Genomic DNA, 15,485 nt, shown 5'->3' on the forward strand with positions numbered 1-15,485 from the left:
TCATTGTGAAATATGCTGCAGACTGAGTTTAGATTTTTCGATTCGCAGTCTGGAACTAATCAAGATCAAATCTAAATCCTCACATGCGAATTCACGATACAGCGAAGCACGTACTCACCCTCCTAGTGCTGCCCGTTATAACACTTCCGCTAGACTTTTGTCATGATAGGAACCAATTATCAACTTGACACCTCGGGTTTGTAGCGTCATAACGTTCTGTTGAAAACATTTTGTTATCATAAGTGTTTTGTCGAGTGGAGAATGACATCGCTGTTTTGTACTGTGGTCGGTATCTCGTTACTGTCGAGAGAATACGCGTGTTGACATTCAAATGACTTTCTGGCGATGAATAGTGAGTTCCTAGAGACGCTAGTCCAAGATAGCATCGGCAAATCCCGGTGTCGATGTGCGACTCCGATACAGACCAGTGCTGGTTATTAACCTGTGTGCCCCGAGCTAGTCTCAGTACCCGTGGAGGTCAATTCAAGACACACACTCGATCAAATCATGCACATGATTCGTGATGATACGCGCCTGTCTTGGACATCATTGGTTACATGCAATAGACGCGATCAGTAGTTGAATAGTGACTGTTGTGGCGAAATCGAAAGCCCATCATTACGAAATGCAAATACTGTATCTAATATTCATAGATCATGTGTATAATTAAACAACTGGTATCACGCTGTTGCGTTTCGACCGAACAAAAGCGATGGCACTTTCCAATATGAAGCCTCGTATTTCAAACTGGTGTCTGAAGTGAGCAGCAGAAGTCCCAGAGAAACTCAAACTCGTTCCGTCCCATCAGAGCACAGGCTCGGTCCAACTTCATTCGAGAGAGCGTTTGGTATTCGGTGAAGATTTCAAGCAATGCCAAGTGCTCACTGCTCAGTGCTCACTGCTCATGCTCAGTTTTGAGTGTCTCTAGTCTACTCGATAGCTTTGACAGTTGATGACGGCTTGCAGACGGCGGCGGTGCTTTGTCTTCAATTACGTCAGCGGTCATCACATTATATTAGAATTATACAGTTTATTGAGTGACGAAATAACACCTATCTGTAATCATTGCTGTCCTTCGCCTTTACTAGTCAAGAATAGTTCGCAGCATATACTATTTATTTTATGCTCGGGAGAGAGAGAGATATATAATACGTGTCTTCCAAATTTAAAAACAATTTCACGGACTATTTGCCACACTTAAATATCGAATCGGTATAAATCTTGCGACCGAACAACTCCGATTTCCCATTCTTGTTTTGTTGTAAAATAGGGTTATCATATTTGGGTGTCGGGAAAGGAGGACACTTTTTCAAAATTTTCAAACTTAGAATACCGGAGGGAAATCTTGAAAATATGGCAAAGTCGGTTGACTAAAAAAAGGTCAACTTTCTCGCTCAGCGCCCAAAATGCAGTTTTTCGTACACATCATCAGTTGAACAGCTTCTTGGAGGTACAGAACTTCAATATACTATTCAATTGTACATTATCAATTGGGTGACAAAAAAAACTTTCCGGCTCAGCTTCCGAAATATAGCCGTCTGGGCGTTACTTCTTCAGTGCTCATTTACTGTCTATCAGTCGAACTTTGTCCTAAATTTAACCAAAATTCTCAAAAAAGAGGACAAAATCTCAAAAATAAGGACATTTAGGCGTCCTCGGAGCACATTATTAAAAACCTCAAAAATTAGGACGTATGCGATGGTAACCCCAATATACAATGTTGTTTTCAAGTCTCTACTAGCTGCTGACGAGTGTCAGTCGAAGATAACAGGATTTATTTCGATATTCATTTTTGTATACATGGGTTGTCTCGGCCTGTTGCTACTGAAAATTTACTCGTAGCCGCGATGCAAACATATGCCAAAACTACTTTCTACTTCGCAAAATATATAGTGCAATAAGAACGTTTTGCGTATGGAATTGTCAAGTAGACGTGGTGTAAAATAACACCGTTAGCGTATGTAGTGTATATAGGCAAAACCTACTTGGGTACTCCGAATAAGTAGAGTATTTCGTTACTCACCACCTCTGGCGGTGCGAAAACGAGTTGCTTGAAACGAAGTATCTAGTCGCCGAGTTCGTCACTACTAGAGATAGAATATGTCCACCGACACTACTTCCTCACGTGATACTACTTCTGCAAGGCAAAACTGGGCCTAGAATACTCACTTGCAAATCGCTACTTGCAATCGATTGGAAATTTACTAGGTTACTACTACTACTCGAGTACCAATGATGACTACTACGACCTCCTCTGCCTGATAGTCCCGTACCAGCAGGTTGCACACCCCTAGACTATTGCCCCCTAACAGCCTCAATCGACATAAGGAATCTACCGTTCTCTTATAATTGCGAATACAACCGGACTCATTTCTGCGCAAATTTCCTCTATCGCGCGAAATAAAATTTCAAGTTGCACAATGCACATGTCACATTTGAAATCATTGACCCCACATGAGCAGCGTGGGTTCAAGCAGAGTCAAACAGATTTAAAATTGTACAACTTAGATTAGAATTGTAGCTACACAGGTTTTTTTCTAAATGAGATTGAAATTAGAATTACAGAATTCCTAAAAACTTGGAAATTGGATGGAATTCCGATTTAGAAAGAAATACAACAGAAATCTAGTGATAAGCGTGAAAATGACAAATGTCTGTTCAAGTGTACAGTGTACACTAAACTTGGCTCGATTTGCACTGTAGCAATTTCACAAATTGGGTTGGAATTAAATTATAAGCATTTCAATCTAATTTTTGTGCACTAGAATTTTCCAGTTGTACAAATCTGGATTCACGTAGCGACGCAGGTGAGCATTTCGTTTCAATGGTTCCTCGTCACAACGAAAATTTCTCGTTAACCAGTGGGTTATTTAGTCAGTAAATAATCAGGCATGCGACATATGTACCGTAGCAAGTCGACTCTGCCGCAAGAGTTGCATTCATCACAATATCAAGTGCCAAAGTACATATATTTTATCGTAACTCAAAGTATTTCCAACTGTCTATTACACTCTTAACAAAGCGTCATTGGAAATCCGATTGGATTCAAACAAATACAAAAGTTGAAGGCAAAGTGTGAAGTGGCAATGGCAATACACGCTTTGAACAGTATAACACGAGCAATGTTACAGGTAACGACGACATACGACACACAGGAAATATATCACTCTAATGGGAGATTTCAGATTTGTGCCTGTAAAAACCTAGCTAGTTTGTAAATTACAGTGATTTAATCATTCCAAAACACCACAGAATTGCAATACAATGAATAGATAGGAAGTAGTTGAATCGACTAGTAGCAATCTTTGAATCAAATATCTGTTATGTTCTTCATCTTGTTTGAACAATAACTCATACGACGAGGTTGCAATATGAAATCAGTATATTATCAGCAGAATAACTTCAAGACAGGCGACACGATCCAGAGTTCAGTTAAAACGAAAGACGGTAGACAACAGAACACAGGGTATAAATACGAAGCACGATACACAAGGAAATAATGATTGGCAGTAATTACTAATCCTAGACAAATAAGAGACAAACGATACCAACGTAAACTGCACGAACATAACAATATCTACCTGGGCCAAGAACAGATAAATAAGAGACAAGTAAATTGACTAGTGAAAAGTGAGAAAACCTCCACCATTGCTTTCGGCCAGCTCTCACCAAGTGCTAGGCCATAGACCTAAAATTTCAAGAACTGGCAAGAAAAATTCCAATTCTCCCAATAGCGGTGGATAACAGAACAATAAATACATTTCTCTTAAATGCTTCTGCCAACGCCACTTTACCGAATTTGGCATTATACCGTATTACATTTGCACGACTGAAGAGCTTCTTTGAGGTACAGAACTTCAATATACTTTTCAATTTGTAAGACTGTAAATCATTTCACGAGCGTTATAAGTATAACAGACTCAAGCTTAGTTTAGTAGCCCAAAGACACACCAACTGTTGTACCAAAAATTTAGTCACTGTAGTACACCCAAACCCTATTTTCATACATTTGTGGACAAAAATCAGGAAGAACTAAAATTGGTTAACAGTTGAAGTGCCAGGGATTACCGCATTATTCTACTGAGTAAAACCATGGCGGCCCCATCCCCTCCAGGGACTATTTTATAGTAGCAAACATGGATGATGGTCAAGTAGAATAGGAAATAGTCCACAGTAGAGTTGAGATAGTTGCCAACATTGGCGCTACTCAAGTAGAACAACAACCTGTTACAGTCAAGATAGTATGTCAGCCGACATTGGTTCTACTCAAGTCGAATTGACAAAATAGATGCACCCATGGCCACGATGTAGCGTATGGATATTGGATTGGCAACACCAGCAGATATATTAATGTCAAAAATTTAATCGGAGTAGACTTGGACTAGAAAATTTCCAGCTCTTCCACATTAGATTAGAATTAGAATTAGAATTACAGTTAGTTTTGTTTCCATATAAGACTAGAACTAGAATTATAACAGCACATATTTTTACAAATTAGATTAGAATTTAACAATTGCTGAATTTGCAAAAACTTGGACATTGCATGAAATTTAGTTTATATCAAATCAGAGTTAATTTTCATTGAGCACAGGAATAACAAATGTCTGTAAAACAAGCTTGGCTCGTTCCGGACTATACCAATGGTTCTCAATCTGGGGCGTGAAAGCGTGTGAGGGGGGGCAGGGTTGTGAAGCTGCGGTGTACTGAACAGAAATTTCACGCTCCGCACCATTTACCTCTAATCCATAGTTATTGCTCTGTGTCTCCCTGAGTCCAATTTCATATTTGTGAATTCTCTGATCAACAGTCACAACTTTCCATGGTTGCATTTTGCATTGTACGATATGGCTAAAAGGGGGGCGTGAAATATTTCACTATCATTATGGGGAGGCCGCATGTCTAAAAAAGTTTGAGAACCACTGACTATACAGTAGGGGTGTTAAAAAAATGCTTTTTTTCTCAAATTGTACTGGTTACTTGATAAAATTGCTAGGTTACCTAATTTAAGCCTACACACCAAATTTGGTCCAATTCAAACCAGTAGCCGCATTGCTACAAGAGAGCAAAGTTTCTATTTATTATACCGTAAAAATATTTCAAAATTTTCTGTTCACCCCATGAAAGTGTTAGGTTGTCTATTGAAACGATGTTCACCATTTTTGACTCAATTCCAACCAGTGGAAGCGGAGTTATTGCCGTCGAAAAATTTGGATTAGAATAAAATAGTATATACGGTGGCCAATTCTTTAATTGTTTAATATAGTTGTGCATACGGATCACCGTAAATACTATTTTATTCAAATCTAAATTTTTGACGGCAATAACTCCACTTCCACTGGTTGGAATTGAGCCAAATTTGGTGAGCGTCGTTTCTATAGACAACCGACCAATTTCATGGGGTGAACAGAAAATTTTGAAATTTTTTCATATTAATTTTTATATAATAAATAGAAACTTTGTTCTCCCGTAGCAATGCGGCTACTGGTTGGAATTGAACCAAATTTGGTGTGCAGTCTTAAATTAGGTAACCTAACAATTTTGTCAAGTAGCCAATACGATTTGAGAAAAATTGTCATTTTTGAACACCTCTACTGTACAGTTCTCCTGGAATACCAGAGATTAGACTAGAATTAAAATTACATCATTCAAACATGGCACACATTAGATTAGAATTCGAGCGAAGAAACATTACACATCTTGGATTACCCACATTTAGCTCTAATTAATCTAATTCGGTGACCAGAATTATTTAGTTGTCCAAGTCTGCATGAAAGTGCTATATTCACACATTTGTAAAGTAAACCATCAGGAACAACTAGAACTCGTAAACAATTGAAGAACTTTATCATCTTTCATGTCGTCTGTAACATTAACACGTTCCATCTCGGTGACGCCCCATCCAAAGATCGAAGCAAACTCTTTTAAGAAAAGAGGCAGAACATTTTCCACAGTCGCAACATCTCCAGTCTCCGCACTCAAAGAAGTTACACCTTTACCTTCGATACCACAAGGCACGATTTTAGAAAACCAGGATAGTTCCGTGTCGCAATTTAACGCAATCCCATGCGAAAACACTCTTTGTTGTGCATTAACCCCGATCGCACATACTTTTTTATCTTTGATCCAAACGCCTGTGTGCGGAGATCGGGCCGCTTTGAGGCCGTATTCATTACAAATGTTGATCGATATTTGCTCAAGTTTGCATAAATAGTCTCTCACCGATATGGGTACTTGCCTCATACTAAAAATTGGATACACGACTAGTTGTCCAGGACCATGGAACGTTATTAACCCACCTCTGTTAGTTCTGGCGAAGTCAGCACCAAGATTTTCTAGGTATCTTTGTTCCTCGGTGGTGTATTGTTTGTTTCTGTACCCAACGGTGTACACTGGCGGGTGTTGTAAGAGTAACAAAGTGGGACTGGCGGAATAGTGATTGTCTTTGGTCCACTTTACTAAATTTTGCTGCAACCGGAGTGTCTTGGCGTACTGAACGCTGCCCAGGTAGAACGTGCGGAAAAGGACTTCCTTCATCGGACTCGTATTGCGTAAACTACAGTAAAAGTTCATGTAAATCAAGAATGCATCCGTGACATAATGAATAATATGGTTAATATAGCTCATGGGTCGCCGATAATTTTTACATGGCTGCTTTGAAAATTAAAAAAAATCAATGATCAGTAACGTACTTGGAAAAAATTACCGTCATTTTATTTGAAAAAACGGTCTGTTATGTACAACAAGTGAAAGTACGGTATAGATTTAGAAATGATAAATTTTTAAAGATATCACATTTTTAAATTTATTTCATGGCTTCATTTAGAGCGCTCATGGTCTCCAGGTTGGAAACCTCTGATATTGTGATATATAATAGTTATTACCGGATAACACTCCCAAGTAAAAAAGAATAAAGGAATGAAAAATCATCTCTTTCGACTATTGAGATTGAGATATCAATTCGTCCTTAGCATGCATCAACTATTATAGCTTAGCTTACGAAATTGGATTATGAGCACGATTAGTAGCTATTCGAAGCCTTTATACTGACATGGGAAACCCTAAAAATCTGCAAACATGCGGCTTCAAGGACACAAATATTCTACGTCCTCTTCTTCTTTGCTCAGTTAGTTTGTTGCAAACGTCCTTTCTTTGCTCAGTTAGTTTGTTGCAAACTGCTAACCAGTGCCGAGTGTGTCGATAATGTCATTGTTGATACTCAGGTATCGCAGGTGTCACTCAGATCAGTATCAATTTAGTAATATTTTCATCATTTCTAAACACCACGAAACTGTCGGGTAGCCGGCAAGATGCTGTTCCAAAACTGGTTCTAATTGCGCTAATACAGTAATTTGCACAAGTCTGCTAAAATGCCATTTTCAAGCTAAGAGGTCTGCTGTATCGTGTATCCTTCAACATAATTTCTGCAGGCACACAAAGCAGAAGTATTATGTGCATTGCACTGCACGCTTTCAGCATAAGGTTTAGTACTTGTATCAGCACTGTAACGTACTTCAAATTCTGCGAATCGATATAACGTGTTCCCATCGCAGTCAATCACAAGCTGTAGTTTGCATAAGTGACTATGAAGTCGGTGGTTTAACCTCAGCATGTATCAAGCGCTCTTCCTCCCTCCTGATGTCGTGTAAGCTAAGTAGTTGCTGGTTGTATTGGATACGGCATGTTCGACTACTAATTTTCATTTACGTACTTCGATGGTGTCCCAGTAGCACCCCGGTGTCTAGATTTCCATGAGCGCTTACTAATAGTTTGCTGAAGCGCTTCTTGGAGGTACAGAACTTCAATAATAGTTTGCTGTCTAATCAGTATCGAATTAAAAAATACTCTCATTCTCACTTTTAATTTTGTTGACTCAACCATCATCAACACAAAGGATAACTCACGCACCTTTTTAATAATAATTCAAAAAATGAAGTTCAAATCGGATAAAAAAATTCAAAAAATTTGGAGTACGAGAAAATGAGTTGGAAACTTTGACACGCAATAACCGTTCCCTCGACACCCAACAGAAGAATGCAATATGAAGTGAAGCGGTCACGTGTTTGCAGCCCACTGTTGCAGCCAGCTCATTATCTGATCGAGGTTATTCTGAAATGAAAAATGCACAACTCATCACACCGACACTGGTTGGGGTCAATAGAGCCTGGCCGATTTCGAATAAACCGATGTCCAGCACCTTCACCGATAGTCTAGACCAGGGGTTCTCAACCTGGGGGGCACGGGAGGCTCTCGGGGGGGGGGGGGCGCGAGAAATTGACGAAGTCAGTATAGGGGGGGCGCGAGAAATTGACAAAGTCAGTATAAATTGTACGTGTCTGAACATGTGTTTCACATCCATTATGAGAAGACGATTAATGAAGATGAAATTTATTCCATATTCAAGAAAGCTTGCCAAATACAAACTCTAGCAACCGCGCTCAACGGAGCATAGTCTGATTTCAACTTCATTTGAACAAAATTTTGAAATTCTTAGGAGATATAGAGAGCAATTCCCACGGGTAAGTCATTCATTGCTTCATAGCTTTGACAGTAGCCTAAAGCTTGTCGCGCTGGGCAGCTCTTGTTAGTAGCTTGCGAACTGCATTGCTTAAGACAGACTTAGATGCAACATAGGTTGCCCGGTTTCGCCCTCAATTAGGCTATAAATCAACACAATTTAATTAATTTCAAAAACTGATCAAATTTAGCCTGGGAGGACAGAACGCCGCCTTGCTCTCTGTACTCACTACCAGCATCAGGATTAGTCTCAGGGTGAATTACCTTGAAAATAATTAATGGATGTCTTGTTCAATGTGTTTTTGTTATTTTCAAACAAACTTTGGAGAAATTTATCAGCAATGTAAAAGACTCAACAACCGGAATGCAGATTCAAAATTGGCGCAAGATATACCTTATGTATACTATTAGATCAGGGGTGGGCAGCCTGCGGCCGTAGAAGGGAATTTGAGCGGCCGTCGACGCCTAATTCAATTAGTATGTGTTGGCGGCCGTAGACATGCAAATTGCAATTACGAATTCACTCCCGCATTTTCGAGAGATTTTAATTAATCTTGAAATTTTCTTCGCCCTTCGCGCAATTCAACAAGACTTCATTTTTCGATTTTAATGCAGTAGCGCCCTTCTTAGTCTGAGCCGGAATGGGAATTGGCAAGAAATAACAATTCGTTCGCGGCCCTGAAGAATTCTCGCGCACCGCGCGACAATATGCACCTCCCGGCAACTATTCATAACATTGCCACTCGCGATTTCGGTGCGTACAATAGGCCATTGTGAAAAGTAGAATAGTCTGGAGTTCACCGGGAATGGATATGGACAGTTTACCATAGGAATTTTACGTCCAGATCGTTCATTGCGGCTATGCCCTGGAATGCGGCCTTAGGCTACATAAGTAATCGAAATGCGGCCATGATTATCAAAAACGTTGCCCACCTCTGTATTAGATGATGTGCTCTTTTTGACATGACGATAAATGCAAGGGGGGTCAGGGGGGCGCGATTTCTTTGACCATCTCCAAGGGGGGCAGTGTCAAAAAAGGTTGAGAACCACTGGTCTAGACGTTCAAAAGATGAGGCATCTGGCTTCAGGCACATTTCAAAAATTTCTTATCATTTATTTGAACAGCTTTGCAGTCATTTCTATGATCCAACATGAAATAAACTAGAAAGATTTCATCTGGACACATGTAAGCCAGAGGCGATCAGTAAAAACGTAGCGCTGAAGTAGGCATTGCAAACTTGCACTAATTACTGAAGTCAATCAAGTGGTTATGATGTTAGACTACTACTTCTACTCACGTTTTCAGTTTTAGGCAAAACTATGGCTACAACATTTACTTTTTATCTATTAGTAAATCGCTACTTATGCTTGCATCAGAATGCATCACTGTACTAAACCAATTCAACACAGTAGAAAACTGGGAGGCGTCAAATTATGTTTGTTGCAACTGTCACATACTTTCATTTGATGGATAAAATTATTGACCGAATAACTTTGGAAAGCCACGACTTATCAAGCCAAAAGTCACATAAAAGTGCTACTACAGATATTTGCATTACGTTCATTGAGCGCTGGCTTACACTAGCTTTCTTAGAAAACTCTACACTTGCAATGACTCGAACCAAGTCATATGACCAGAGACTCAGACGGCCAAGACCGACCTTTCATTGTAATTTCGAAGTTTATATACGTAACCACACTATTGGGTTTTTGTCTATAGGCTAGATACTGGTATTTGAAAATGAGACCAGAAACTGCTAAAAATGAGGAAAATTATTACATCATCAATGCGAACCATTCGCTATCAACAAGTAGAGTTACAAAAAATGGGTTTAACAAGACTTCAACTGGAAACTGAGCAGTCAATACACTGACTTGGACTCGAACTCGAGTCATAATACCATGACTCGAACTCAACCCTCTGCTCGTTGACTTGGACTCGGACTTGACTCGGTGGTTAATTGAAAATGACTCGACTTGACTCGAGTCAAAACTATAAAGATTGACTTGTGACTCGGAGCCTTGCGACTTGGTTACAACCCTGCAGGACAGAAGTACTTCTTCTTCAAAATTGCAACTTTGGATAGTAAATTGCTGGATGAATATTTAATTTATTTGGCACCAGGATTCGTATACCTGAACCTGAATTGAACTGGGCACGAATTCGAATGATTCGAGTCGAGTAGTGAGGGATGATTTTTTAGAGCACTGAAATGATACGCTGCTTGCCCCTTTGAGTTAAATTATAAACGAGAATTATAGTTTCGATACTATTTTTCACTGTGGAAGGCTGTAAACCTTGATTGGACGTATCGCAGCATACGAAAAATGTAGTACAGAGCTATGTACGTTACTCGAAATGACATTTCTGTGAAGTCGTGATCAACCACAGTATTGTCACAAAGTGCAATGAGATAGGTATGGGTATGGCTGACAAAATGCCAAATTATTTTTAATGTGATGTAGATTTGGCATATTGTTGTGGCATATTTGAACTTTCCTCCTCATCATTCATACTGTTGTTAAATCATAATGAGAGATAATTTAACACTCTACTCAAAGCCTAATACCCAATTCAGAATCGAATCACTTGACTCAAGTAATCGATTTTGACCTGCCCTATATCCATGATATTACTGAAATCTGATCACAAAATCATTCGGTGGTGTATGGCCGAGAAAGTCGAATGTGAATGATATGCGGCGTAATATAGCTCAGTACCTGCATATCTTCCGGGGTGTTGCTTGGAATTTCGTGGACAATTTCATCCTTATACGCGGCTTTCGATTCATCGAGGATAGTTTGGAAGATTTCACATTGAACGTTGTTTTGAATCTTTTTTGCGCTGTACCCTCTGAAATGCACGGCAAAATAAGCTGATGCGATGTTCCATAAATTATGAGAATCCTCAGCTTAGCTTAGTTCTAGGTATCCCTGACTTGGTGTTAACAAACTATAGTTGGACAACTAGAAAATTCTCAGATTTCCCAAATTAGGTTAGCATTGGAATAATAGCTATACAGTTTTTTCAAATTAGATTCGAATTTGAATTACTGAATTCAAGAAAACTTAAAAATTCAATTCAATTCCGCATTAGAAAGTTCAGTTCAAATCATATTTGATTCTGATAAGCACAAGCATGGTAAATATCTCTACACCGAGATTTTATGGTTTTTTTCAAATTAGATCAAGAATAGAATTATAGCTACACAGTTTCATTTCCAAATTCGATTGGAATTGGAATTACTGAATTCCCAAAACCATGAATATTGAATTAAATTCGTAATTAGAAAGAAATAGGGCTACGTCTAAAATCAAGTTCAGTTCATATCAAATCTGAGTTCATTCTCACAAGCATAAAAATGGCAAATGACTGTACAGTAGGGTTGTCCAAAATTTGGAAAATCTTGAAAGTTTATGTGAAGCAGCTGTTGGTTGTTCATCATCATGTATTTAGTAACTCAACATGTCCTAAATTAATCTTAAGTCATCTGCCAACCAACCTACAATGCTCTTACAGGATCACCGCCGTTAGCAGACTCCTTCAACAACTAATCAGCAAGCCACCACCGTCGTGATCATTAAAGCATAGCCGATTAGCCAATCGAGTTCGTGATTACTAGTCTTGTTGGGCCGTTCTATGGTCGCTGGCACAGCCACTCGTCGGTAGCTACCTTCAAACGCTTTGCGACAAATCTTAACGACTTTCCTGTGAGCTTATTGCAGGCTCATTATTGTTTTTCATCAATAATCTATAGAATGAGACATTGATACCCATCATTTTTGAGATTTTCCAAATTTTGGACAACCCTACTGTACAGTAAGCTTGGCTCGTTTCGCACTATACAGTTCTCCTGTAGCATTTTCAGGAAAACCATAAATTAGAATGAGAGCATGGAAACATTTCACAAACTTGATTAGATTATCATGGCATTTCACTCTAATGTAGGGTTACCATACGTTTTTAGAGCTGAGATAATGGATAGATTCGAGTGAAAATGGGCATAAATGACGCTAAATAGAAAAATTTGGGATTCGAACGTAAGCGACGAACTTTTTTTTTTTAGTTAATCAACCACAATGTCGTGGTAAATTGACCATTTTTTTCCGGATTTTACTCCAGTATTTCAAGTCTGAAAATTTTTAAAAAGTGTTCTACTTTCTCGATTAGCATAGGGTATAAAGTGAAAGTGAGTAGGCTACTGCCGTTAGGTTAGACTTCACATGTATTAGCATACCTTTTTTCGAGTCTTGTGTACAATACAGTGTTATCAGTTCGCAGGACGAAAACAATATCGAACCATCGTTCCGGAAAAAATTCAGAACTGTGGTAATCTACGACGTTGCCTCCGTTACACATTTCACTTTCCAAGACATCTAAAACAAAAGCACGACCTCAGTGGCAGGCAAGCAAAGCAATCGCAGTTCTAACAGAATGGTACCGTAGATGAAACGATTCACTTTCCGGCATCAAGTCACTTCAGTTACAACCAGACAGACTAAAGACTTGTAGAGAGGAGCAGCAAAAACAAAGTATTTTTAAATATTATAAAATTATTTGTTAATTTGAAAAATTTATCATCCATCACTAGCCTAGTCTACTACAGCCAACGGTAACAAAAGAAATACATAAATTTAACTTAAAAATACTAGTATAGCGATTAACTATACTTCTTGATCTTGAATTTACTTCCTCCCCTCACCCCCAGTCAAGACATTTTCAGCAAAAACAATCTCAACCACCACATTAACAGACTGGAAATGTAATAACTAATTAACGTACTATCATGTTTTCGTGTGATGCATTTACATCATTTTATCATTCTCGCTATACTGGTCACCGCTTACAGTATAAATCAGTTTTTCATTCGAAATGCCGTTTAATCTTTACTGAAGGCTGAAGAATAGAGGGGGCATTGATTTTTCAGAATTTTCAAGTACAGAACGAAGTATAAAACAAATTGTGGACCCCTAGCCAAAGCTGATATTTCATTTTATACGGTTCAACATCAAATGGACCTCCACACCATCATTTCAGTTGAGTTCGATTTATCAGCAGTTTTTATCAGTTCAAAAAATTGCGATACAATGAAAAGTTAGGAAGATGTCCAAAACGACTTGGACTAGTCTTTGAAATCAGACACACACCTTGGCCTGAGTGATGTAAAGAGGAGGCATGCACACTTAATGAGAAGTGAAAGAAGATAGTATAGAAAAAGCAAGCAACAAAAAAATGGGGTGGCATGTCACAGAAGACTTGTGAGATTCTTTCCACAGGATGCAATTACCTGCCTAAAACACATTGAATTTCCAGAACATGGGAAGGATTGCCCGATCACACAACAGATTAGCTTTCAAGTATTGAGTGATTTGATGTGAAAAAATAGTAATGGCACATACCGATGACTCCATCTTCATCTAAAATTTTACTGTCCAATTCCTCATCATAACCGCAGAATAGATCATTTTCTTTAGCAACGATCCCAATGTTAATGTACTTGAGATTAGCAGAATTGGCTATTTCCTCTGCCAGCGTACTTTTTCCTGTTCCAGGCGTACCTAAACAGTGGCGAAAGCACTTGAATATTGCGAAAATTTACGAAAACAGTATAAGAAGCGTTCACTAACCTGTTACAAGAATATTCGGTAGCTTCCTGCTGCCGTTCATCGCACTATCAATGGAGTATTGTCCAAAACCGAATGCTTGAAATAGTTTTATCTCCTTTATCTATGATTCTTATGAATGAAAGCACGGATGAGGCAATACTACGAAATACCGAAAATCCATGTAAACATTGACTGCCACATGGCGTAATACGAGTAATATTTGTCTTGCCAGATATTCACGCCAACGTTGCGTAGCAATTATGAATATTTCATCATTATTTGATTCAACGGGTGCATCATAGATACCAAATTCTTCAATTCTATGCCATATACAATACATATCGGTAATATATATATATATATATATATATACTTATATATATATTATTGCTTCAATATTATCTTGGTATAGCAGTGATGTGCGTTGGACGGACTCAGTTACTTCGTTTCCATGCACGGCCGACGGACGGCCGAAAGGCCATGTCGCATGCGTTGTATATGTCGGCCGTGTTTCCATGACCAGGCGTAATCCGATCGTGACTTGGCCTAACTAGGTGGGCGAAACGTTCACGTTCACGATGACGTTTTTGGCTTACTTACTCAGTAATAATTTAATAATAATCAAAGATTGCGATAAATGACTCGGTAGGATTGAGCCGAGATGACTTGTAGCGGTCATTCAATCAAACATCCCGCTTTGACCTTGAACACGACGTAGGCCTAAATCCATCCAACATATAAGATGGTCAATGGTCATGATGAACCACTTGCTTAAAACTAACAGAAGACAAAATAAAACGGAAAAAAGATGAAGATTAGGTGTCATATCCTAGTATGTGGGAGATATAGATATGGAATATCGTGGTCCGATAATTTCAAACACAGAATAGTAACTTGGCCATTAGTCTACCGGTATTACTGTTTCGTCGGCGTGATTCAGACATGAACTTCGAGTGTCTTGTTCATGATTTGCTGACCAGGGTTATGTGAATAGGTTCACCTAGTTTTTGGTCAAGCGGTAGTTTGCATTGTATCAATGCACCAGAACACAAACACTCGAATTGTGGCAGCAGCGTATGTGAGCAGATCGCGAAGAAGATTTGGGTAGCCTACGGGTTATTCGTTGCAGTACCGGTACTGCTAGTTTCCGTTGCAATCATAATTAAATTCCTGGTTTCTCAATGCGTCCAAGATTTGTCCGGAGTGCAGCCATGGTTAATTTGATACGAAAAGTGTATTGTAAGTAGCAAATAGCAATTTGCTAATCGAAGACACAGCGCAAGCATGGCCGAACGGCTAACCTGAAGTATTCACTCGATGGCCGAAGTGGGTGTGCTTGCGCGTTCGTCGGCCGAGTCTCTCGA

General features: G+C 39.0%; 3 protein-coding genes across 4 annotated transcripts in view; all 3 read right to left on the minus strand.

Annotated features, from left to right (window-relative positions):
* LOC145432883 (neuropeptides B/W receptor type 2-like) overlaps nucleotides 1–15,485 on the minus strand; it is a 94,956-nt gene that overhangs the window by 42,424 nt on the left and 37,047 nt on the right. The gene's annotated exons all lie outside the window — the stretch shown is intronic.
* On the minus strand, nucleotides 2,953–7,099 carry LOC145432890 (octanoyl-[acyl-carrier-protein]:protein N-octanoyltransferase LIPT2, mitochondrial-like). Its single transcript, XM_080309724.1, has 2 exons — nucleotides 7,049–7,099; nucleotides 2,953–6,553 (listed from the first exon to the last, which is right to left on the minus strand). Exon 2 carries the CDS (start codon nucleotides 6,532–6,534, stop codon nucleotides 5,806–5,808), a length of 729 nt encoding a protein of 242 aa, XP_080165850.1. The 5' UTR covers nucleotides 6,535–6,553; nucleotides 7,049–7,099; the 3' UTR covers nucleotides 2,953–5,805.
* LOC145432892 (adenylate kinase isoenzyme 6-like) lies at nucleotides 7,894–14,330 on the minus strand. The gene is made up of 5 exons (XM_080309727.1): nucleotides 14,143–14,330; nucleotides 13,915–14,073; nucleotides 12,753–12,891; nucleotides 11,236–11,368; nucleotides 7,894–8,106 (listed from the first exon to the last, which is right to left on the minus strand). Exons 1-5 carry the CDS (start codon nucleotides 14,180–14,182, stop codon nucleotides 8,053–8,055), a joined length of 525 nt encoding a protein of 174 aa, XP_080165853.1. The 5' UTR covers nucleotides 14,183–14,330; the 3' UTR covers nucleotides 7,894–8,052.

The sequence above is a fragment of the Botryllus schlosseri genome, chromosome 2 (genome assembly GCF_051294905.1).
Source record: "Botryllus schlosseri isolate E-star chromosome 2, Bs_hap1, whole genome shotgun sequence".
NCBI classification, from domain to species: Eukaryota; Metazoa; Chordata; class Ascidiacea; order Stolidobranchia; family Styelidae; genus Botryllus; species Botryllus schlosseri.

What these genes read in the sequence shown, in the direction of transcription:
- LOC145432890 (XM_080309724.1), bottom strand. Translation starts at nt 6,534, where the DNA reads ATGAAGGAAGTCCTTTTCCGCACGTTCTACCTGGGCAGCGTTCAGTAC.
- LOC145432892 (XM_080309727.1), bottom strand. Translation starts at nt 14,182, where the DNA reads ATGAACGGCAGCAGGAAGCTACCGAATATTCTTGTAACAG. An exon ending in ACCGAATATTCTTGTAACAG is followed by an intron (nt 14,074 to 14,142) that starts GTTAGTGAACGC and finishes GCCACTGTTTAG; the next exon opens with GTACGCCTGGAACAGGAAAA. An exon ending in AGATGAAGATGGAGTCATCG is followed by an intron (nt 12,892 to 13,914) that starts GTATGTGCCATT and finishes CTTTTGTTTTAG; the next exon opens with ATGTCTTGGAAAGTGAAATG.